The sequence below is a fragment of the Symsagittifera roscoffensis genome, chromosome 9 (genome assembly GCF_963678635.1).
Source record: "Symsagittifera roscoffensis chromosome 9, txSymRosc1.1, whole genome shotgun sequence".
NCBI lineage: Eukaryota > Metazoa > Xenacoelomorpha > Acoela > Convolutidae > Symsagittifera > Symsagittifera roscoffensis.
Genome location: NC_087070.1, coordinates 9,644,017 through 9,668,272, shown reverse-complemented (window position 1 = coordinate 9,668,272; position 24,256 = coordinate 9,644,017). Strand labels below are relative to the sequence as shown.

At 35.9% G+C, this 24,256-nt stretch overlaps 1 protein-coding gene across 1 annotated transcript; it reads left to right on the top strand.

Annotated features, from left to right (window-relative positions):
• Positions 1 to 5,250: 5,250 nt before the first annotated feature.
• On the top strand, positions 5,251 to 24,031 carry LOC134854714 (sodium- and chloride-dependent glycine transporter 1-like). Its single transcript, XM_063871069.1, has 12 exons — positions 5,251 to 5,489; positions 10,647 to 10,885; positions 14,399 to 14,638; positions 15,939 to 16,159; positions 16,653 to 16,878; positions 17,062 to 17,210; positions 17,561 to 17,692; positions 18,243 to 18,396; positions 20,711 to 20,908; positions 21,530 to 21,654; positions 23,297 to 23,471; positions 23,817 to 24,031. Exons 2-12 carry the CDS (start codon positions 10,684 to 10,686, stop codon positions 24,029 to 24,031), a joined length of 2,037 nt encoding a protein of 678 aa, XP_063727139.1. The 5' UTR covers positions 5,251 to 5,489; positions 10,647 to 10,683.
• Positions 24,032 to 24,256: the final 225 nt, after the last annotated feature.

The window sequence follows — 24,256 nt, the reverse complement described above, 5'->3', positions numbered from 1 at the left end:
TTTAAGTGTCTAATCAGTAGCGGATTTAAGAGGGTGGCGGACGCAACTCCCCCCCCCCCCCCCCCCCCCGCAGAGATTTGACCCCCTGCCGACCCAAAGGGTCCCCTCTATGTACTGTTTTGAGATATCCATTTTTCGCTGACTGACCCTAAAATTTTTCTAAGGGCGCCTGCGTCTTTATAGTGATTTGGGAGAGCTCAGAAAATTAAATTGGTCGATCTAAAAAAAATCTGCCCCCCATCGAAAAATTCTTAGATCCGCGCCTGTGTCTAATCAAACAAAACTACATAGACTAAAGTTTTTCAAGCATGAAACATTCATTTTCGTATTTCTGCAGTCAATTCAAATTTGCAAATCTAGATGTTCAAAACCTGAAATTGGCAGCCAAGTAATATTTTTGACCACATGGTTACACAACGTAAGCAGACAGGCCAATATGCAGACTAAAACAGTATCAGCCAATCAGAATCGAAGAAAGCAGGGATTAGTGTGATTAGCTACCACGCAAAATTACGTACCGCATCAGATAGTTTGAAAAAACTAGAGCCCGATCATTCTTTTTTCATCGAAATTTCCTTTTAAAACTATGCGGTTTTTTAAATCACTACACTGACAATAACAAGAAAAACAGCAGCAAAACAAGACAAAAATTGAAGCAAGAACCGAAAAACAAACTCAAGTTTTTTTTCGCGTTTGTTTTTGGAAAACTGTGGTTACAGAGTTTCGCAGCTTGCTCAGCAACCCACTATGTTTGGTGCTCTAGCAGGGGCGGATCTAGGATTTTCTCGAGGGGGGGGGGGGGGGGTGACTTTTTTTTGTCGACCATTCTTTTGCGGATTCCGCAACAGGCAAAAATCAGATTTGTCCCGGAATCCGCAAAATTGCTATTTTTTTTTATCTTCTCTGCTATTTTGGATTCCACGAACAAATAGTTAAAACGCCGTTTTGCTCAAAATTGCTCCAAACACAGACAATTTGCGGAATCCGCTACAAAATGTGAGGAATCCAGAACAAGTTTGTGGAATCCATTAACAACTAATACTATTTGTGTTTAGTAAAATTAAGATGTCGCGGAATCCGCAACTGCAAGTGAAATCCGCATATTGTAAGCGGAACCCGCATAAATTTTCGGAATCCTCTTAAATTTCTGGAATCCGCTTACATTTGCGGAATCCGGAACAGCTACCTATACCGGAATCTGCAGGAAAATCAATGTGCCGACAAAATTTACTTTACAGTTGTTTGTAAGCGGAATCCACTGAAATTTTGTAATTGGAACCCACTTACATTTTGGAATATGTTCTAAGACTTGTCTCTGGAATCCGAGAACATACAGGCATAAAATTGTGGAACCATCCAGTGCACAGTTTGGCCTCGTAAAGCCGAGCTCTCCCAGGGCACTACAAAGACCCTGTTTTGGCCAAATTTTCTGCGCCGCAGGCAAATTTTAAAAAAAGCAGGCCAAAAAAGTTGTTTTTAAGACATTTTTTGGAAAACGTTGACCAAAAAATTGCGTTTTTTTTGGCGAGCACTTCCCCCTTATAATTAATTAGTAGATATTGGCACCAAATGCGCCTTTAAAAAAACTTTAGGGTCCGTCACCGAAAAGATATCTCTAAATAGTACAAAATATATTTTGTAAGAAAAAAATGAAAATTTGATTAAAATACTCCATAATTATCTGTTATAACTGTATCAAAAAGCTGTTGTTTCAAATGCTCTATAATTAATAATAATTTGTTGATTCAAATGTTCAAATGTAACACTGATTCAAATGTTTTAAAATCGATTGCAAATATTTATAAAAACGAGAAAACAGTAAAATAATAAATGATCTTGGTGTATTCTTTTCTCAGTTTTAGAAGGAGTGATATCCACATGATAATATAATCGATTATAGTTCCGACCATTGAAAATCGGGAGGAAATTTGTATTCGGGTGTGTCTCAGATTATTTCTTTTTGTTTTCCAAGCAAAATTAGCTACCACGAATAATTATCGGACCGAATTGAATGATATATCATATTAAAGCCCTTTCAGTCGTGATTCGAAAGACATTTAAAGTTTCAAAAGAAAATTCACAATTTCGAGAAAAACTGGCTTGAAAATTTTGATTTTTGGTCTAATTTTGATAAGTAAGGAAGTTAGTATTTGCAATAGCCCCCTTAAGCTTTTTAGCGCAATTTTGGAAATCAAAATTTTTTTCAAATTTTTTTCCAAATGATCTATTTTTACTACGACTCTTGAATATGCCAAAGTTCTAATTATGCGTTCAGATTATTTTATCATGCAGAAAAAACGACATCAACTTTAGAAAACATTTTGTATTTTTTTAAGACTGTGGTCGGAACATTCTGTGCTGCTTGCACAGTAACCGGCTATCCTTGTTATTGTTTGAAGTTGAATGCAGGTGCCTTCGGTCCTTGTAGCCCTCGCAATATGTTCTATAAGTAAACTTATCTGGTCCAAGGCTCTTGATTTCTTTGAAGCGACTGCCTGCCCTTTTTTCGAAGCCGCGCATTTTTATGTCTTTTTTTTGGTGCCAGGAAAAATCCTGGTACCAAAAAAATTACATAAAACTGCGAGTCAGTAGGTTTTGTTTCCGTGATATTCGAAATACGTCAAGAATACCATGTTTTCGAGATACTACGTTTCGCTGTTGCTTTAATGATAATTTTGAAAATGTTGGGGATACACCGTTGATAATAGGGATTAAGCTACTGAGATAAACAAAATTTTCTCGAGGTTTTTGAAGGAGTTTAGTCCAATTGACACAAAAACTCCGGTGGCTGAGATTTTACTGTTCTTAGCACAGCAAAGCTAACTACACTTGCAAGTTTCAGCAAATTTTTTCCTCCGGCGTTTTGTCTGGATTAAGCAAACATAGATGTCAACAGCAAATCGAGGTCTACAATTATCTAAGCGCGCAAAAACAAACTCCATTTTTTTAAACTCAGTAAGTTATTAGTCAATCAATATAACGACATTTGAAAGACAACGATTGCAGACCAAAATCTACCCGAGCTATTACACTTTGGTTGAGCGTTGGGTTTAGATTTTAATCAGGTTTCTGTCGCAACTGTTAGGTTCAACTATAAGCCCCAATTTGAAATGGTAGATCAATTTAACTTTTGGATCGTAGTGTTGTGCTCAGCGGTGCAAAGAGAATTCGGCCAAAGACAATTCAGTCAATTTGAAATTCAGACAATTCAGCCAAAAGTATACAGACAATTCAGCCAGTTTTACAAAACGCTAGATTCGAAAGAAAAAACTCGGAGTTATTTCTCGGCTTAAGGTCGCGCTCGTCGCCGCTTCGCGGCGATAACCGGCTCTAAATTTCGTATAGAGTCCTACCCTCTGTTGGCAAGTTCGCAACACGTTGGCGCGACTGCGGCGGTCACTATTATTTGCTGAATTGTCTCTGGCTGAATTGTCTGCATATTCTTGGCTGTATTTTCTGAATTTCAAATCGGCTGAATTGTCTTTGTCCGAATTGTCTAGAAGCGCTGCTCAGCAGCTCTGAAGTGGAATCGAATTGTTTGGAGGACATAAATTTTTTCTGCTCTAAGATGGGTTCAAATTCTGAAAACTTTTTTTTATCAATATCCAAACAAAACTTAAAAACTACGATAAAGCAAATTAGTAGTAAGAGCAGACTTCGGATAGAACAATTTTCATACAAAACCATCAGTTTGGTCATAACCGCATATCAATCTTAATTTAGCATTTTTTTCGGAATTGAGACACTTAAAATTAAAGGGTGGAGTTTGTAAGCCGGGGTTTGAGGTGATCACGGCTTGTTTTGACAGTTTTTCAAAAATGTAGGATGTTTCGGCCATGCTCGAGGTATCTTTTGCTTTTTTTGCTCGACTGTTGCCTCGATTAAGGAGGATCATATTCGACTACTGAGATGAAATTGATTTTTAGAGTCAAAGTTTAAAACAAGTATCTCGACCCTAGTTGCTAAAATAATTTTTGATATCTAACTGAAATAATTTTTTGACATCTAACTGAAATTTTGTTCATTCATGCTCGCTTATCAGTTATCAGCGATAATTGCTTGATTTTAAAATCCTTTCTTGACTTTAGTTTTTTTGGTATTCCCCAAAAATAATCAGAACTCAAAATATGGTGGTAGGAAAAAACGAGAACATGATTGGCTGAAATTAAATAAAGTATGGTCTAAAACGCGATCAACTCGTAGATGAGGCAATCAATTGCTGTGCTTTGATTTTCTCATGTGTTGGGGTGGTTTTAAAAAATCAATATTTAGAATAGTTTTTTCCTTTGTTCTCCCGAAACTCTATAAAATAAATCTTGACTAACTTTTCTGTTCGGCCAGAGAATTTTGAAAAAAAACAGGCCAAAACTGAAGTTTTTGGGAGTTTTTCAAACAAAAAAGTCGTTATTCGGCGCGCTCACACCGCAAACTACAGCAAATCGTTCCCAAGAATGATACAGCTCGACTTTTATCTGCTCAATTCGTTAACACTTTGAAAAATCCCATCTTGGAGGAAAATAGGCCAGTTAGCTGCATATCGAGTGCTGCCTTCATAGGGTATATTTCGGGGTGTTTTGGCGCCAAAAGCACCTTTTGAAAAATTTATGGTTATATTGGCTAAAAATTGATGTAGTGAAATAGCACTAATCGTGAGACCCTTTGACCTTTGAGTGGTCAAGGGATCGAATCCCTGAGCGGGCATCCAATTCCGACCACCTAATTCCGCTAATGGAAGCAATGTTTCGTTACTTTGCTCGATGATTTTTGGTCAAAGGGTCGGCGCCGTGCAAAAAAAATAAAAACTTGAAGACTAGACTATAAAATTTTTGAATGAACTCATTTGCGTGGTATTAGCAAGGTATTTGATCGGGTAGCAATCGAAATAATGAATTTCAAATTCAATGCTTTCTTTTTGGATGCATATTGATTGATCAGCAATTTAAGGAAAACCTATAAAAAAACACGCAAATTGGAGCCAAAATGTGATCGAAATCACCAAAACGCAATATTGGATTCCCACAAAAAAACGTCGCTTCCAAGTGCTTGCTAAAATTTACCGTTACAGACCGTTTTTATACATCAGAATTTTTTTCGTCTTCAAAATGAGCATACACAAATTGCTTCAACGTTGGAAAAACGCGTTCAGAGTAAATGTATGCGTACGAAACGTTTCTTAAATTATTTGAACTTAATGTGACAAGCACTGGCTTGATTTTTATTTTTTTTTAAATTCCAGAGTGCGAAAATGGTACAAACGAGTGAATTATTAAAATAATTGTCTAATTTAATGCATTTTGTTTATATGTGAATCATGTCTTCGATCGTTGAAAACCATCAAAGTGATTTTGTCTGACAGAACTATATTCTTCAGAACTACACTCTTGACACGGTTGAGAGTACATTAAAACTTTATTGACAAGCTCAATTAGTCGGTTTATTTAATAATATTCTCGAAGCGAACAACTTTACTCGAAATTTTTTCAAAAAAGGTAAGAAACAAGCATTGACTTTTGTCCAGGAAAAATAATAATTTTGTTTTAATACTGTTTCTGAAAAAATTCAGACGCTTATTTATTTTAGGGATACAACTATCATACTTGTAAACTGTTTCTTCCCCTTTGCCTATTGAAATAAACAAGTTAGTGGGCTGAACGAAAAGTTTTTAAAGATTACAAAAGTTTGAATATAATTGAATAGTCAGACCACAAACTTTTGACAGCTTTTCTGGAAACTATAAAGATAAATAACAGTTTTCAAAACCCTCAGTTTTTTTGAATGCTAAAAATTTGTTTTTTTTTGTTGGGAATTTGTTTGCGTTTCGTTGCCTTTACAAGCTTTTTTGAGAAATGACATTAGCAGCCCAGGCTTTGTCTTTATTTTAATGCTCTTTCATTGAAAATTTAACTATTTTTCTAACAGTTATTAGTTTCTCCGCTTTGACTCAAACATATCGCAAGAATTTTCAGTACCACTATCAGGCATGAAGCCGACTGCTCGTGGCTGTTTGAGGTATGAGCTTTTTTTATATCTTTGTATATAATTTTTTATAGGAGAATAAGAGAAAACTCGTCAATTTCATTTTTTATCTCACAGTCGATAAGCCTTGTCTTCTTCGGGAGCTTGATGGTTTTTGAATAGAGCATGTCTCTTGATAGTTCGCAGGCCCCAAAAATTTCTGCTGTTGTATAGAGCAAATGCTGCAGCTTCAAAGAAAAAATTTTTTTTTCTGCTCGATGAAAAATCTCATTAATGATGTGTTTATTACAAAAACATTACCGTTTTCATTGCTTTTTGAAGAAAAAAATCAATTTGAAAACAATTAGAGGACTAAATAGAGCAATCTCAGAAGACAAAATAGTACGTCAGTACAGTCGCGGATAGGTGCTGTTTCTAATAGATTGCAGCTTTTGTTAGAAATTCAGTCGGGTAGAACATAGATGCGTAGTTTTTAATACCACGACTAGCGATACAAAACAAGAAAAATAATTTTAAAAAAATCGAAAATGTCAAAAAAACTAGATCTATCGAAAAAACTAAGGCTAGTTTTGAAGAAACAAACATACTAAGACATTAGAATGTTAAAAAAGCATCGTAAAACAATAAACCAGCGGTCACAAAGCCAAAAATATCTTGTCAGAACCTTTTAAGCCGAAAAAAAGTCAATAAAACTTCAGACTTCAGACTTCAGTCCCCTTCATCCTCAAAACACACAAAAAAATACTTCAAAAAAATTAGCTAAAAAAAGCTCGTCAAAGGAAACAACATGAGGCCATTAACCCGATATAAAGTAGGACGAAAACTAATGAACCCAAAAAAGAAAAAAATCTGAAAAAAATCACAAAAAATTAAAACTTATAAGAAATTATTAGGTCCCCTTTACCCTCAAAACACAGATACGCACACAAAAAAGCCGGAAAAAATAGGCCGAAATTGTTTGCACAGAAAAAGGTTTTAAACGAAAACAAAAACAAAAAAAAAGAAATTCGGCTCTAAAAAACATTTTGCTCTATAAGCCGAATTCCGCCAATTCCGCTAGTCTCTGCCGTTAGCAGAATCCTTTGTGGCTTGGATAGTTCGCTTTTTCTTTGTAGTTCCTTATTCGGTCAAGGAGTTTCGTGCAAGATCTCTAAAGAGATGGATTTTCTTTTATAGAATCATGCAAGACTCTTGTAAAATCTTGCGAGATAAACCTCCTTGAACGACTAAGGATTCGTTGGAGAAAGTAATTTGAACACAATCAGGCCAAAATGCTTTGTGTCAAAAAATTTCAAGTGCACTCCGACCATTTTCCTCCAATTTTGGTGGCCCTCAAAAAAACTCAAACAACGAAAGGGGATTTGCATTGTTTTTGCAGGGATAGTTAAAGGTGTCTTTTGTGTTTTGCACGCATCATTTGTTAACTTCATTACCTTGTCTTTTTGCCTTGTCAAAAAAGATGAAGGTTTTTTGGCGTTGAAACTCAGTAAGTTTGGTATAAAATACATTTAAAATGAAAATTTCAAAATGGCGTTCAAAATCTGTTAATTTGAAATATAAAACTAAAAGGCATCTTTTTTTCCGACGTGCATACTATTAACAAAAACTTTCACGCACCGTTTTGAAATGAAGCATTTCAGGTGAAGGAACTGTCACAGAAGTTTTTTTCTAAAGTACGACAACTTTTTTAAAAATGGTATTGCGAAGCTTCTTTTTTATACCACATAGCTAGCAGCATTGAAATTGGAGCAGAAAGTTCAGAGCACTAGCAAGCAATAAGCTCGTTCAAATCCGATAAAAATTAATCAAACGAAAGGAATCATTTACTTCTAGTTTGAAAAGTATTGATTTAAAAGCGAGCTTCAGTCTCAAAACACACTTATTATTATAAAGTATTGTAGCCATGCAATAGAAGACAATTAGGCACAAAGAACTCTTTAAAAAAATAGATTCTGATCCTCACACAAATCATATTCAAAACTAGCAAACAAAGAAACAGAGAAAGACCGGCTCCCTTTTTATGTATCGAACCTAGGAAAGCTTTTTACTGCTAACTTAAAGGGGCAGTAAAACATTCTTCGTCGCTTCAAAAATTTGCCGACTTTTTTTGGGTCAAACAAAATGATGAACGAGAAATCTCCAAACACCATAAGACCTCCAGCATAGATGTACATATAGATATAAAGACATTTAAGACATCCATTTTCGACTGAAAAAACTCTAGTTTTTTAATGACGACTTTGTCGCCTATATATACTAATTTTGAGGGGAGCCGTCAACATTTTTCAAAATGAGCCGAAAACGCATTTTTGGCCTGTTTTTTTTCGAAAATTTTCTTGCGGCGCAAACTTTCTCTTCAAAATAGGGTGTTTATAGTCTTCTGAGTGGTCAGAAAATCAATTGGTCGATCTACAAAAAGCAACATTCTCAAAAAAAATTTGAAAATCCGTGTCCCCCCGGCTCAAAAAATCCTAGATCCGCCCCTGATTAAGACCATATTGACCCGTACACGGTCCGCGGGCAATTTTGTGAAGAATTAGAGCAAAAGAACCCATGGACATTTCTGGAAGATTTTGATATTCCCTCAAAGTAGTATAAATAAGCGACAAAAACGCCCTTGAACTCTGCCAGCAAGTTTTAGTGTTATAAGATCTACGAACTTTTTCAACGCATATTGCATCCAATTTTGAGCATCGCTCAGGTTAGCGCTCAGTGATAAGCATGTGTGTCTAATAGCATAGAATAATTGTTCTAAGCAGATGTTTCCGCTGAAATGGTCACTCTTGTACTCACTGAAGACGTTGACCAACCATAAAGTTTTTCTATGCTATTAGACACACATGCTTATCACTGAGCGCCAACCTGAGCGATGCTCAAAAATGGATGCAATTTGCGTTGAAAAATTTCGTAGATCTTATGACACTAAAACTTGCTGGTTGTGTTCATTAGCAGTAGTAGTATGAAACCAGGGGCGGATCTAGAGTTTTTTCGAGAGGAAGGGGGCGGATTTTCAAAACAAAATTGAAGTTTTTCTCGACCTTTTTTAGGTTGACCAAATTGATTTATCGAGCTCTCCCAAAGCCAAAACAAAAACAGGCCAAAAAAGGCGTTTTTAGGCACTTTTCGGGAAAACATGACCAAAAATCTGCGTTTTTTAGCGCGCGCTTCCCCCTCAAATTTAGTATATCTTGGCGCCTAAGGCGCTTTTACAAAATTTTTAGGGTCCGTCACCAAATTTAGATATTTCAAAATAGAACAAAGGGGGACCTTTCGGTCGGCAGGGGCTCGAATCCCTGAAAGGAGGGGCGTCCGACCCCCCTCCTCCTCCTAAATCCGCCCCTGTATGAAACCCTATGTTGATTCAACTTTCCATGCAAGTTAAAAATTAAAGCAAAAATGAACTACAAATTTCGTCTGGAAAAAAATTTCTGTACTTTTTTGCTAAGGCACTTTTTCTAACTACCACTTAATATTTCTCCAACAGTGAGTTGCAAAAAGCTTGGAGGCACACTTAACAAAAAATATATCACTTATTCTACAGATTTTTTTTCTATTGTATAAGTTCACGTCGTCTTTCAAATTTGCGTGCTACATTTCTTCAGCTTCAGATTAACAGCTCTTCTTAATCAGCTGTTCAGCTTTTTTCAATCAATTCAGTCTGTCCAATTTGTTTCTAATTATGAAATTATACGTGAAAAATTAGAAAAGAAAATTATTAGTAGTTAAAGTTTAATTGTTGGCAATACCTTTTCGGTCAACGAATCTAAACAAAGATTATTAACCAATAGCTCCTCAATATAACCTCAGATTTTTGTTTTTCACTAATTTCTACTCGTAAAAATTGCGTCCAAAAAAAACAACCTACTTTAAAATGCTATAGTTTTTGACCGATTAAGTTGCTGAAGGTCACCGATATTGCCAAAAATTGACATTAACTATAAATCTGACTTTCAAACTAGAACTAAAAGCTCTTTGAAATTTTGGGTTTGCCTTGATGCCGGCATTTTATGTTTGTTTTTGTTCAGGAAAAATGCATAGCAGATCATTGTTAAATGAAAAAAAAAACAATTGTTGCATTGATCTTTTGGCAATTCAATGAGGTTTTGAAAATTCGATGGCTATTTCAACGCCTGTTCACTGTTTCATGGTCAAATTTTTTCCAGAAATTTGACGCGCTGTCCAATAGATTTGCTAAAAGCTATAGTAAGATTGCTTTTTATAGTTAATGCCAAACTTTTAGCAATAACGGTGACCTTGAGCAGTTAAATCGATCAAAAACGATAGCATTTTAGGTTAATTAGTTTTTTGGAAACCGTTTTTAAGAGTGAATATCAGTAGTAAGATCAAATTGGACGTCAAAATGAGCAGCTTTAGGTGAATTGGCTTGGCTTAACTTCGTTGACCAAAAAAGATTTTGCCAACACTTTGGCATAAGCTATAAAATTAATTCATTCTGACCGAATGATTTGTAACTCCGTATTAGAAAAAAGCAATCCGATGAGTCAGAAAAAAAAGCTTGCAAAATTCAATTTTTGACGAACATTCTACATGAATGCTGCATCTGAAAAACAAATTTTTGGTTATACAACTTTTCTGAAGGAGATTAAAAGGTCTAAAAATTTTTTTTTCGTCTGTCTCGAATTTCATGTAAAAACTTCTTTATTTTAAAGCATTCAAAATGACGTCACCAGCTGGACGCTCTGTCAAATGAGACACCTGGAGTTCGAACATCGAATTCACTTGTCATCAGTGGGCTTCTGCGTGGGCTATGGAAATGTATGGCGCTTCCCCTACAAACTGTTCTCAAATGGGGGAGGGGCATTCCTTATTCCCTACTCAATCATGTTGGTGTTTGTCGGGATTCCTTGTGTTTATATGGAGCAAGCTATGGGACAGTTCAGCAGTCTAGGTTGAAGAATTTTATTTTTTCTTACTTAAACTTGAAGGGGAATACAAATCAAATGCTGCAGCTTCATAGAAAAACTTCTCTTTTTTCTGCTCGATGAAAAATTTCATTAATGATGCGTTTATACAAAACATTGCCGTTTTCATTGCTTTTCGAAGAAAAAAAATCAAATTTAAACTAATTAGAGCAGTGAATAGAGCAATCTCAGAAAACAAAACCGTACGTTAGTACAGTCGCGGATAGGTGCTGTTTCTAATAGATTGCAGCTTTTATTAGAAATTCAGTCGGGTATAACATAGATGCGTATTTTTTAATACCACGACTAGCGATACAAAACAAGAAAAAAAAATTAAAAAAATCGAAAATGTCAAAAAAACTAGATCTATCCAAAAAAACTAAGGCTAATTTTGAGACAAAAACATACTAAGACTTTAGAATGCTGAAAAAGCATCGTAAAATAATCAACCAGTGGTCACAAAGCCAAAAATTTCTTTTCAGAAACTTTTTGAGCCGAAAAAATTCAATAAGGCTTCAGACTTCAGACGTCAGTCCACCTCACCCTCAAAACACACAAACACTTTTAAAAAATTAGCTAAAAAATCTCGTCAAAGGAAACAAGATGAGGCCATTAACCCGATATAAAGAAGGCAAAATCTAATGAACCCAAAAAAGGAAAATAAAAAATCTGAAAAAAAGTCACAAAAAATTAAGACTTATAAGAAACTATTAGGTCCCCCTCACCCTCAAAACACAGATACGCACACAAAAAACGTTTTTGTGCTCGTCGAAACACGCAAGATGAGACCAATAAGCCGATATAAAAAAGGCCGAAGACTCTTGAGTTGAATATAAAGGAAAGATATCAAAAAAGCCGGAAAAAATAGGCCGAAATCGTTTGCACAGAAAAAGGTTTTAAACAAAAACAAAAACAAAAAAAGAAATTCGGCTCTAAAAAACATTTTGCTCTATAAGCCGAATTCTGCCAATTCCGCTAACCTCTGCCGTTAGCAGAATCCTTTGTGGCTTGGATAGTTGGCTTTTTCTTTGTAGTTCACTATTCGGTCTAGGACTCTTGTAAAATCTTGCGAGATAAACCTCCTTGAACGACTAAGGATTCGTTGGAGAAAGTTATTTGAACACAATCACGCCCAAATGCTTTGTGTCAAAAAATTTCAAGTGCACTCCGACCATTTTCCTCCAATTTTGGTGGCCCTCAAAAAAACTCAAACAACGAAAAGGGCTTTGCATTGTTTTTGCAGGGATAGTTACAGGTGTCTTTTGTGTATTGTATGCATCATTTGTTAAATTCATTACCTTGTCATTTCTCCTTGTCAAAAAAGATGAAGGTTTTTTGGCGTTGAAATTCAGTAAATTTGCTTTGAAATTCAATTAAAAATGAAATTTTCTTCTGTTAAATTGAAGTATAAAACTAACAGGCATCTTTCTTGCCGACGTGCATACTATTAACAAAAACTTTCACGCACCGTTTTAATTGAAGGATTTCAGGTGAAAGAACTGGAACTGTCACAGAAGCTTTTTTTAAAGTGCAACTTTTTGAAAAAAGGTATTGCAAAGCTTCTTTTTTATACCACATAGCTAGCAGCATTGAAATTGGAGCAGAACGTTCAGAGCACTAGCAAGCAATAAGCTCGTTCAAATCCGAGAAAAAATAATCAAACGAAAGGAATCATTTACTTCTAGTTTGAAAAGTATTGATTTAAAAGCGAGCTTCAGTCTCAAAACACACTTATTATTATTAAGTATTGTAGCCGTGCAATAGAAGACATTTAAGCACAAAATCTCTTTGTCAAAACTCTATTCTTATCCTCACACAAATCATAATCAAAACTAGCAAATTGATTTATCGAGCTCACCCAAAGCCAAAATTTTGAAACAAAAACAGGCCAAAAAAGGCGTTTTTAGGCACTTTTCGGGAAAACTTGACCAAAAATCTGCGTTTTTTGGCGCGCGCTTCCCCCTCAAATTTAGTATATCTTGGCGCCTAAGGCGCTTTTACAAAATTTTTAGGGTCCGTCACCAAATTTAGATTTTTTAAAATAGAACAAAGGGGGACCCTTTCGGTCGGCAGGGGCTCGAATCTCTGAAAGGAGGGGCGTCCGGACCCCTCCCCCTCCTAAATCCGCCCCTGTATGAAATCCTATGTTGATTCAACTTTCCATGCAAGTTAAAATTTAAAGCAAAATGAACTACAAAATTCGTCTGGAAAAAAATTTCTGTACTTTTTTGTTAAGGCAGTTTTTCTAACTACCACTTAATATTTCTCCAACAGTGAGTTGCAAAAAGCTTGGAGGCACACTTAACAAAAAATATATCACTTGTTCTACAGATTTTTTTTATTGTTTAAGTTCACGTCGTCTTTCAAATTTGCGTGCTACATTTCTTCAGCTTCAGATTAACAGCTCTTCTTAATCAGCTGTTCAGCTTTTTTCAATCAATTCAGTCTGTCCAATTTGTTTCTAATTATGAAATTATACGTGAAAAATTAGGAAAGAAAATTATTAGTAGTTAAAGCTTAAATGTTGGCAATACCTTTTCGGTCAACGAATCTAAACAAAGATTATTCACCAATAGCTCCTCAATATAATCTCAAATTTTTGTTTTTCACTAATTTCTACTCGTAAAAACTGCGTCCAAAAAACAATCTACTTTAAAATACTTTAGTTTTTGACCGATTAAGTTGCTGAAGGTCACCGATATTGCCAAAAATTTGACATTAACTATAAATCTGACTTTCAAACTAGAACTAAAAGCTCTTTGAAATTTGGGGTTGCCTTGATGCCGGCGTTTTATGTTTGTTTTTGTTCTGGAAAAATGCATAGCAGATCATTGTTAAATGCAAAAAAAACAATTGTTGAACTTAGGCAAAATGGACCTGTTCGATAAAGCAGAATGCTGCTGCATTGATCTTTTGGCAATTCAATGAGGTTTTGAAAATTCGATGGCTATTTCAACGCCTATTCACTGTTTCATGGTCAAATTTTTTTCCGGAAATTTGACGCGCTGTCCAATAGATTTGCTAAAAGCTATAGTAAGATTGCTTTTTATAGTTAATGTCAAACTTTTTGCAATAACGGTGACCTTGAGCAGTTAAATCGATCAAAAACAATAGCATTTTAGGTTAATTAGTTTTTTGGAAACCGTTTTTAAGAGTGAATATCAGTAGTAAGATCAAATTGGACGTCAAAATGAGCAGTTTTAGGTGAATTGGCTTGGCTTGACTTCGTTGACCAAAAAAGATATTGCCAACAATTTGGCATAAGCTATAAAATTAATTCATTCTGACCGAATGATTTGTAACTCCGTATTAGAAAAAAGCAATCCGATGAGTCAGAAAAAAAAATTTGCAAAATTCATTTTTTGACGAACATGCTGCATGAATGCTGCATCTGAAAAACAAACTTTTGGGTGTACAACTTTTCTGAAGGAGATTAAAAGGTCTAAATTGTTTTTTTTCGTCTGTCTCCAATTTCATGTAAAAACTTCTTCATTTTAAAGCATTCAAAATGACGTCACCAGCTGGACGCTCTGTCAAACGAGACACGTGGAGTTCGAACATCGAGTTCATCCTGTCAGCAGTAGGCTTCTGCGTGGGCTATGGAAATGTATGGCGCTTCCCCTACAAACTTTTCTCAAATGGGGGCGGGGCTTTTCTTATTCCCTACTCAATCATGTTGGTGTTTGTCGGGATTCCTTGTGTTTATATGGAGCAAGCTATGGGACAGTTCAGCAGTCTAGGTTGGAGAACTTTTATTTTTTCTTACTTTAACTTGAAACTTGAGCACAATTCAACTATGTAATTTTCAAGCTTTTCGAGCATATATTAAAGCTTTTTTAAAATACAAAATTTGAAATTTCGTTTAATAACGATGAGACCCAGAACTTTCTAAAAGGTAGAAATTCTAGGACTAAGTTAACACTATCTCCCTTATTTAATTGGGGGGATCTTAACGGGTATTTAAAATTGGAATTTTCAACCGAACAGAATTGATTATTTTGTATTCAGCGCGAAACAATTTTAACCCGAAGCAAATAGATAGTGGAGGATCTGGTAGAAGTATGATAGTTGGGTCTTGTGTAAATGTAAATATGAAAGGTGGTGGGGGGGGGGGGGGGGTCTCATCATTTTCATAAAAATCTCAAAACCGCAAAAAAAAATAAATAACTGCAGAAATTGTTCCCAAAATTTAAGGCGCTAATGAGAATTCAAGACAAGGGTAAATCTAGAATTTTCCGAAGTAAAAGCGGTTTTTCAAAACTGTTCGAAATTTTATATTTTTTCTTAGGTCGACCAAATAGATATACTTTTCACTTCAATGTTAGTGTATATTGGCACTTTCAGCAAAAAGTTTGAATGTCGGTCAGCCAAAAATGGAGGCTTAAAATAAAACCAAAGGGGAACCAAAGGTCAGTGGTCGAAATCATGAGGGGGGTCCTCACGTGTTGGCCTATCCACAGTGGATACATGGTCTCGTTACGTTGCAAAAAGTAGACACGGCGTAAACCAATCAGAAGCGAGAAAAGAAAATAAATCGTATTTTGTTTTCTTATCTAGATTTTGATTGGCTTACTATGGCTTTCTTGCTATCCTTTCATGGGATTATTTAAAAGTTTGACCAGGGGCGGATCTCGGATTTTCTCGACTTTTTTCTGACTTTCTGAGCTCTCTCAAACCACTACAAAGGCTACAAAGGCTATATTTTAATACAAATAGTCAAACTTTTGAGAAAAACAGGCCAAAAAAGCGTTTATAGGCATTTTTTTTAAAAAACTTTGACCAAAAAGTCGCGTTGTTTCCCCCCTCAAAATCAGTATACATTAGCGCCAAAGGCGCCTTTAGAAAAAATTTAAACCAGTCAGCCAAAAATGGATGTCTCAAAACACTACAAAGGGGGACTATTCTTCGAGAGAGAAGAAAAGCATCCGCCCACCCCTAAATCCGCCCCTGAATTCGACTAACGTTTTTTGATTATTTGATGTACTCAGGATAAATGAATAAACAAATAAATAAATGAACAAATTACATAAATAATTTCAGGTTGTCTCTCCCTGTGGAAGCTGTGTCCCCTTTTTAAGGGAGTCGGCTACTCGGCCTTCGTGGTCAACATCTTCGGCTACATCTACTACAACATCATACTCGGGTGGGTTGTCTACTTTCTACTCGTATCAGTCACAACTGCATCGCTGCCGTGGACTACCTGTGACAATCCTTGGAACTCTCAGTTCTGCAGTGAGCCGGTTAATGAGTGCAGATTGCGGGTTCGTGAGCAGTTTTTTTTATACCTTTCATAATTAATGCTAAATTAATGACAAATATCTTTTTCGGTTAACAAGACTGAACAAAATAAATTAACCTCAAGTTTTTCATTTTGACATTGGGAAATAACTGCTCACTCATTTCAGCATTTAAAACTGTGTTAAAGTTTGAATTAATCTAAAATTTTGACGCTGAATGGTTTTTTTGTAATTTTAGCAGTAGCTGTTTGAAGGTTAAAACAGTAGCGCCAATGCTGTTTTAGTTGCCTATTTTTAAAGTCATGTTTAACCTGTTAGCCGCTCCCTTCTAGAACCAATCCCCTCGCTTCAATACTCACCTCAAATTAATTAGTTTTAAGATTATCTTACATATGATACTGGAGCTAAATGCGTGATTTTACGTTGAAAAGGATAGATAAAAATCAAACTGTTATTTTGTTGTCACAATGTGGAAAAGAGCTTCTTTTTGTATTTTTTGTTTTTTGTCTTTCCTTAGAACGGACAAATGCACGGATTTGTATGCTTGACCGGCAACGACACCTATTCACACCAGAACAAAATTCAGTCGCCAGATGAAGTGTGGAACTCGCCGGCCGAGGAGTTCTGGAACAACCAAGTCCTCCAGAAGAGTGAGAGCATCGAAGACCAAGGGGGTGTGATGATTCCCCAGTTTGCGGCATTTGTGCTCTCTCAAGCTATAGTTTACCTTATGGTCATGAAAGGTAAAAAACGCAAAAAAAAACAGAAAATGCAAATTTATGGCCATTTTTTGCTGTTTTTGGGCGCAAAATTGAATATTCAGGCGCTTGAAAGGAAAGATATTTGTAGGATATTTTACCGACAAATATACCAAAAAAACTTTACGCCTTTATCAGAAATTATAGCCAGAAATCTTCTCCGTTTAGGAACGAAATCAATTGGCAAAGTGATTTACGTTACTGTACTAGCACCTTACATTATTCTGATGATTCTCTTGATCCGAGGACTCACATTACCCGGAATGAGTGACGGAATCGCTTTTTATCTTCGACCAGACTTCAAGAAACTCAAAGAGGTTAAGTCAAATTCTGTTTGGCAATATCATAAAATGATATCTTATATTTTCACTCCACTCAAAATTAACTCAAAGGTCATTTTCAAAGAAAGCAAACACAAAACCGCGTGTTTTTATATCCAAAAAAATGGTTTCATAATAACAATAATAGTAGTTTCGTGCTTTTTATTGCACTGGACCCACTTAGGAGCCAATATTTTGTCAAATCATATTTGTTCCAAATTTTTGGTCAAGTTGTAGACAGCGCGATTTTCAATCGCAAGCTTGGCATTACCTTGAGTTTGAAAACCGAAGTATAACGAGGGCTTCAAATTCTAAGTTTATATCGGGGTCGTTTTTTAAAATTTCAGATCTCCGTTTGGACTGGAGCGGCAAATCAGGTGATCAGTTCTCTGGCACTGAGCAATGGTCTCAACCAGACACTGGCCAGTTTGAAGAAGTTTGGGGAGAACTGTGAAAAGGATTCTCTCATCGTAGCTCTTGTGAGTTTTTTTGTAAATTTACCACATATTTTCTTCAACATGCTTTTGGAAAGTTACTTTGATTCGGCTCCAATATTTGTGTAAACAACCATTAAATGACTCAATTCTGCTCAAGCATAGATGGATTTGATTTTCAGATTCCTACATGCGTGACTTTAGGTTGGGGAGGGTTGCTTAAAACTAGGATTGTGATAAACACTGAATCGTCTCTTAAGCCCGAAAAAATCGAAACAAGCCCATGTAGTTTATGAATTCTGCGTTTTCAAACTCTTAATTAACTTCGCGAGCAACTTTAATCTTTTTTAAAAGTTGTAAGCTTTTCCACATTTACAATGTGTCAATGTACCAGCTCCTCCCCCCCCCCCTTCATTTCTGTTTGCTGAAAATTTCCAGATTTTTCTACACATGGTCTTTCTGCCCACGCCGCTGTGAGGTATTCCAAATGCAGAAGTTAAAGGTCAAGGTCAAGGTCAGGGTCAAGGTCAAGATACAGTTCAAGTTCAAGGTAAATTTCACGGTGAGATTATTAAGTTCAAATTATGATTTGAAGGTGAACTCTTTGACGAGTGTGTTCGCTGGATTTGCAGTCTTCTCCATTCTGGGTTTCCTGGCGCACCAGATGGACACTACAGTCCCGAAAGCAGTGGAGAGTGGACTGGGACTGGCCTTCATCGCATACCCGAATGCAGTGGCTGAAATGCCAGGTTAGCACACACAACACACTGAAAACCTACTGCTAACTTAATAATAGCTTAGTCTGTTGTAATTATACATTAGCACTTACCCTGTTCGAATCATCATTGGAAAGACACGGTCGAAGGATGTCCGGTTTTCGTCACAAACAAAGACGACCGAACGAAGGCTATATTCGAACAAAGTCGAATCATGGGTCGAATCATGAATCGAAAATAGAAGCACTTAGCATAGTGGTAAGGCGTTGTATTCGAGATCGTCAGATCGCGTATTCGATCCCGTGCCATGACAATGATAGTGTGTGGCGACGAGCTCTCACTTGACTTGCAGCTTCAGATTTATCACATCCTGACCAATTTTGGCCTCATTAATGGTACCACGTGAAAGTTCTAAGCGAAAAAAAAACGAACGACCTTGAGTCGCCAATAAAGGTATTCCCTCAACAAAATAACTGTTTGGAATGTGGGGGAAAAAGAGAAACGGACTATATGCTTAGACAGGCTGCAAAACGTTTCCTAGATCTTCTACGAAACCCAGGAGCGACATTTACAATTCTTTAATTATTTCAAGTTACTGCTGCGATTTCAGTGTAAAATGTGTGTACAGTTTCTGCTCCGATTTCTGTGTATTAGTTTTCGAGACCAGTAATAAAAACTCTTTAAAAAAACGGTAAAAACTTCAAAAAATGGGGTTTTCCGATGTTCATATCGGCTTTTCTACAAAACAAATAAGGCGAAACAGATTACGCAGAAAAATCTAATCACGATGTTAAAGACAACAAAAAGCTAGTAATTTGAAAAACATTTTTTTCTCAATTAAGGGCAAGGCAAGTTAAACGCAATGAAGATTCAATTATACGAGTCAGATAAAAACAGTTGAATAAAATTCAATTCAGCAAAACCAAAACAGATTTAACAAGAGAACCCTTTTTCTAAAATAAGATAACATCGCTAAATAATTACAAGGGTTCAGCCGTAAAATTTACCTCAATGAGAAATGGAATGAAGATAGCATGTAAAACAAAAAATCGGTTATAGAAGGCGGAGCAAATAAAATCAAATAAAAAAATTATGAATAAATTATTTTAAAAGTTCAGTGAATACTTCAAATTTGAATGATTTTGTCGTAAGAAAAAGTATAAGCTTGAATGATTTTATTGTAAAAAAGGGTATAAATTTGAATGATTTTGCAAAAAAGGTCCGCGGGTTGGGTTCACATTGCAAATAAGCGATAAAAAAGTGAACAAACAGCGATCTTCATCGACGAGTTAGTGATATTTCATTGCCAAAAGCAATTTTTATTCATGGATTATCGTTGATTTTCCTAATTCGACCCTTGTTAAGCCAAAATCACAACTAGACTTCATTAAAACATTATAGCTATATAAATTCTAACTGAAAGTTGCTCTGTAGTTTATAAACTTACCAACTGATTTTTAATAATTTTATAATTCTTTTGACCTTTTTCGCTTAAACGGGTCCTGTATATGTTTTATCGGCTTTGTCAAATTAATTGCTCGATTTCAAGGGCGAATTGTTTTAAATGCTTTCATGAGGGATGGGTTGTAAAAATTTAACTTAAATTTATGAAATAGCTTTTTTAGCAACCCAAGGTCATTTTTTGCCTCTAGAACTTTAACTTGCCCCACTTTTCAGCCAAAACTGGTCAGGCCGTGGTAAATTTGAAGCTAGAGGTGAATTGAAAGCTCGTTCTTGCACACTATCATTGCTATAGCAGGGGATCGAAAACTAAATCGGACGCTTCTAAAGTGAAGTTGAGACGAATCGCTTCTCGGATAATGACCGATGCTTATCTTACTGTAACACCTGGTATCTCTTACACAAAGTCCCTAAATAAATTTTGGGTTAAATATTACAGGGACGAAAATTTTTTGATTGAGTTTTAAACCAGCTTAAGATAATTTTCGGAAAAAAACTTAAGAAAAAAAACTTAATATTCGGAAAAAAAACTTTCGGAAAAAAACTTTCTCCATATGTGAAATTGTATAATAAGCATTTTTGTTGGATGGACGACAACCCGGGTTATTTCAGGAAAAAAAAATATGTACTATCTGATTGGGCTCTTTTCCAGTCCCCCCTCTTTCAAAATACCGAGTTTTATGTTGGTTTTACGTGTTATTATGGCTAAATGCGTGATGTTACGCTGTAAAGTATGACGAACAAATCTGTTCACAGTTGTCGATTTGTTCACCACGCCAAATTTCAATGCATTACGACAACGTTAAATAAGCTTTTCAAAATTGAATTTGAAAGAGGGGGGAACTGGAAAAGAGCCTCTAATTGGTTATCTTAATGTATCTTTCAGCCTCTCCTGTTTGGGCGGTGTTGTTTTTCCTGATGATGGCCAATGTGGGAGTGGACAGTGTCTTTTCTGGGGTGGAAGTGAAGAGTGTCAACATCATAGACGAGTTCGGAGTCTCTCTCGCTCCCTACAAGAAGTTCATCTCATTTGCAATTGTAGTCGCATCCTGTTTGATATCAATGCCACTTGTCACACCTCAAGGTTAGACAAAGACAGATGGCCAAGTTGGTAAGGCGAACGGCTCGCAGAGGGAGGATCGTGGGTTCTAATCTCACTGCCGCGCCGAAACCATTATGAAGAATAAAGAATGAAACGTAACTCATTCTATATCCGAGTTTGGGTAAATCCGCCAATTACAGCACGAATATCAATTATACTGAACGGATGTTTTAAGAAGCAGAAAGTTTCATGCTTTGGAAATTAAGCCGACAAAATTGATTGCCCGACAAATAAACTATAAGCATAATAGACCGACAATTCATGCTTCATGCTTTGAAAATTAAGCCGACAAAATCAATTGTCCGACAAATATGGCATAAGCATAATAGAACGTCAATTCAAAGTTTCCCAGCGTTTTTGTTCAATTTCATGCATATTGAAAACATTCAGAATTCAAACTCTAGGCCCAAGAAACCAAGAGCACTGAATAGCTAATGTGCCTGAAAATTGTTAAGATTCCACAAAAAAGCATGTTCAATGTTTTAAAAATTTGTGAGAAAAGTATCTTACGGGAAAAGTTCTTGTTCCCAATTAAAACACATGCCATTCTCTCGCAAGTGAAATCAAATTCGGGCATTTTTAAGTATTCTTGTTGCTCCATAGGCACCTACTGGTTCTTCCTGCTGGACTGGTACGTCACTCTCTACCCATTCTTCCTCATCCAGGCACTGCAGATGATAGTAGTCGTCTATGTCTACGGACTCAGACGGTTCTCCATTGACATCGAGGTTTAACTTACACATTTTTGTTTCAATTTGAGCGATACCAAAATTGGGGAGAGGTGGTGAACTGGTTACGTCTTCATAGCCTCTAAATCGAAAGGTCAGAGGTTCGAGGCCCACCATGATCCGTGTTCGTTGCTTGAAAGTGAGGCAACATTACCCAGCCCAGAAACATAACTAGAAGGCATCTAATTTTTAAACCAAGGGCACCAGATGTACTCCGTAGTCAGTTGAGCAGCTCCAACTTTTTTAAATCCTTCGTGGGAAAAGTGTCTGGAATGTTCAAACTATCGTAAGCAGACGTTTGGCTCTAGTTAACCGATTTTGAATTTTTAAGGTCATCCATTTCTCATTTTTAAACTAGTTAGTCTTGCTGAGTTGAAAATTTAACACAGAGGCGAAGCTGCGCTTCGCAAACACTTGCGAGAACACGACCAAAAATCAGCTCTATCAAGTGAAATAAGAAAAAGTAGAAATAGGCCTCGAACTAGTAAAACTCGGCTACGTGTCGGATTCCAATCTGCGACCTACTGCAATAAGAGATTTTGAGTCTCACGCATTGTTCACTCAGCCACGCAAGCTTAACAAAGACATCAATGGTCACGAATAAAGCAGCTACCTATGCTAATAAATAGCCAATGCAATTCAGCAAAAGTGGTACCAAATACAAAAAGACTCAATTTTGCAAATAAAATTTGTAATATAACAAACTGAAGGCATCCACACTACTTTTACAAGTAAAAAATTGCAAAGCATAAAGCCACATTATGTATAAACAATTGCGAGGTACATCGAATTGGAAAATTTCTGAAATCGAGTTTTCATTATTGTTATGTTGCTTGAAACAAATCACCTTTTCGGTTCAATTGATGAAATAAAAATATATCAACTGTGCCAACTTATTGCTATTCCAATGTCAAAGCATATGCTATGATAAAACTGTGAAGGTGCCCCAAAAGTGGCAGCAAAATTTTCAACTTAGATTTGGAAAAATAAAAGGTTCGTTCTAATACACTCGCTTCGCAAAAGTAAATAGTAATTGCTCTCAAAGATTAAATATGATCGTGAAAAAAATCACTTGGGGTGAGAAAAAACTCAGTTTGGCCTCTTAATGAATGATATTCTTTCAGTTCAATAAAATCTGGTTTATATTCTAAAAAATGATACTCAATTTTTTTATTTTCTTTGATCGCTTCGACAAAGTTTTAACACTTAGAGACTTGTCTCTGGAATCCAGAAACACACAGACACAAAATTGTGCGCCTATACAATGCACAGTTTGGCCTCGTAATGAATGATCTTTCAGTTCAAAAAAGTCTGGTTTACATTCTAAAAACTGATATTCAATTCAGAGAAAAAAACTGATTTATGTTCTAAAAATTATATTCTTTCAGTTCAGAAAAAAAGCAGATTTATGTTCCAAAACTGATATTCGTTCAGTTCAGAAAAACAGATATATGTTCCAAAAATGATAATCTTTCAGCTCAGAAAAAAAAACAGATTTGTTCCAAAAACTACATTCTTTCAATTCAGAAAAAAAAAAGCAGATTTATGTTCCAAAAATGATATTCTTTCAGATCAGAAAAAAACTGATTTGCTCTAAAAATATGATATTCTTTCACTTCAAAAAAAAACATTTATGTTGCAGACGATGACTGGTCGTGCAGTGAGTGTGTACTGGAAGTTCTGCTGGTGCTTCTCAGCCCCTCTCGTCCTCCTCACTCTCCTAGTCTCTGACGTCATCAACTACAGTGACGTCACTCTTGGGACATACAAGTTCCCCTCTTGGTGCAAAGTATTCGGGGCAGCTATCATGGCCACAGGTCAGTCATGCATTTATGATTAAACTTTTTTTAAAAGTGCATTTTCATGAAGTGAAAAATTTGTCTATCTAAGTTGCCCAATTAAAATTAGACGGGCTTAAAACAAAATTAATTCTAAAAGTCCTATCACCAGAAAAGTCAAAAAGATTACATTTGGCTTCTTCGTTGCAAAAAGTCAGAGCCTCTTTAACCCATTTCAATGAAAAATAATATCTAATGACAATAACTTCTGTTGAAAAAAAGTAAACTGAACTTGAGCAACCAAAAAAAAACAAGATGGCTGAAAGCAAAAAAAAGATATTTTGAATTCGTTAAACATTTTTACAGCCATAGATTTATTTTTAGAGCTATTGCCAATTCCACTCTATGCGGTGTTTAAAATCTGCGCCACGAAAGCGCCAACTTTGAAAGAGAGAATCACGCGGAACCTCAGACCAGCTGCCGACTGGGGTCCAGCTGATGACTCAGACAGGAGACGCAACAACGAGCTGATCAGAGAAAAACTAGGAGAACAATTCATTACAGACGGCCAAAAATCGAGTTTAAAACTGTCTTTGTAAAACATTTTAAAACGCAATATATGATTTTATTATGTTTGTTGTTCATATAAAGAAAAGCAATAAAATATCCCTATATTAAAAAATATTAAAATTTAAAGAATAGCCGGTTTTTAAGCAAGTAGCACAGAATGTTCATACATCCATAAAAAAAACTACAAAAATGTGTTCTGATTTTATTCAAATAAGTGTATATTTTGTGTGTGTAGCGATAATAGAATTATATGA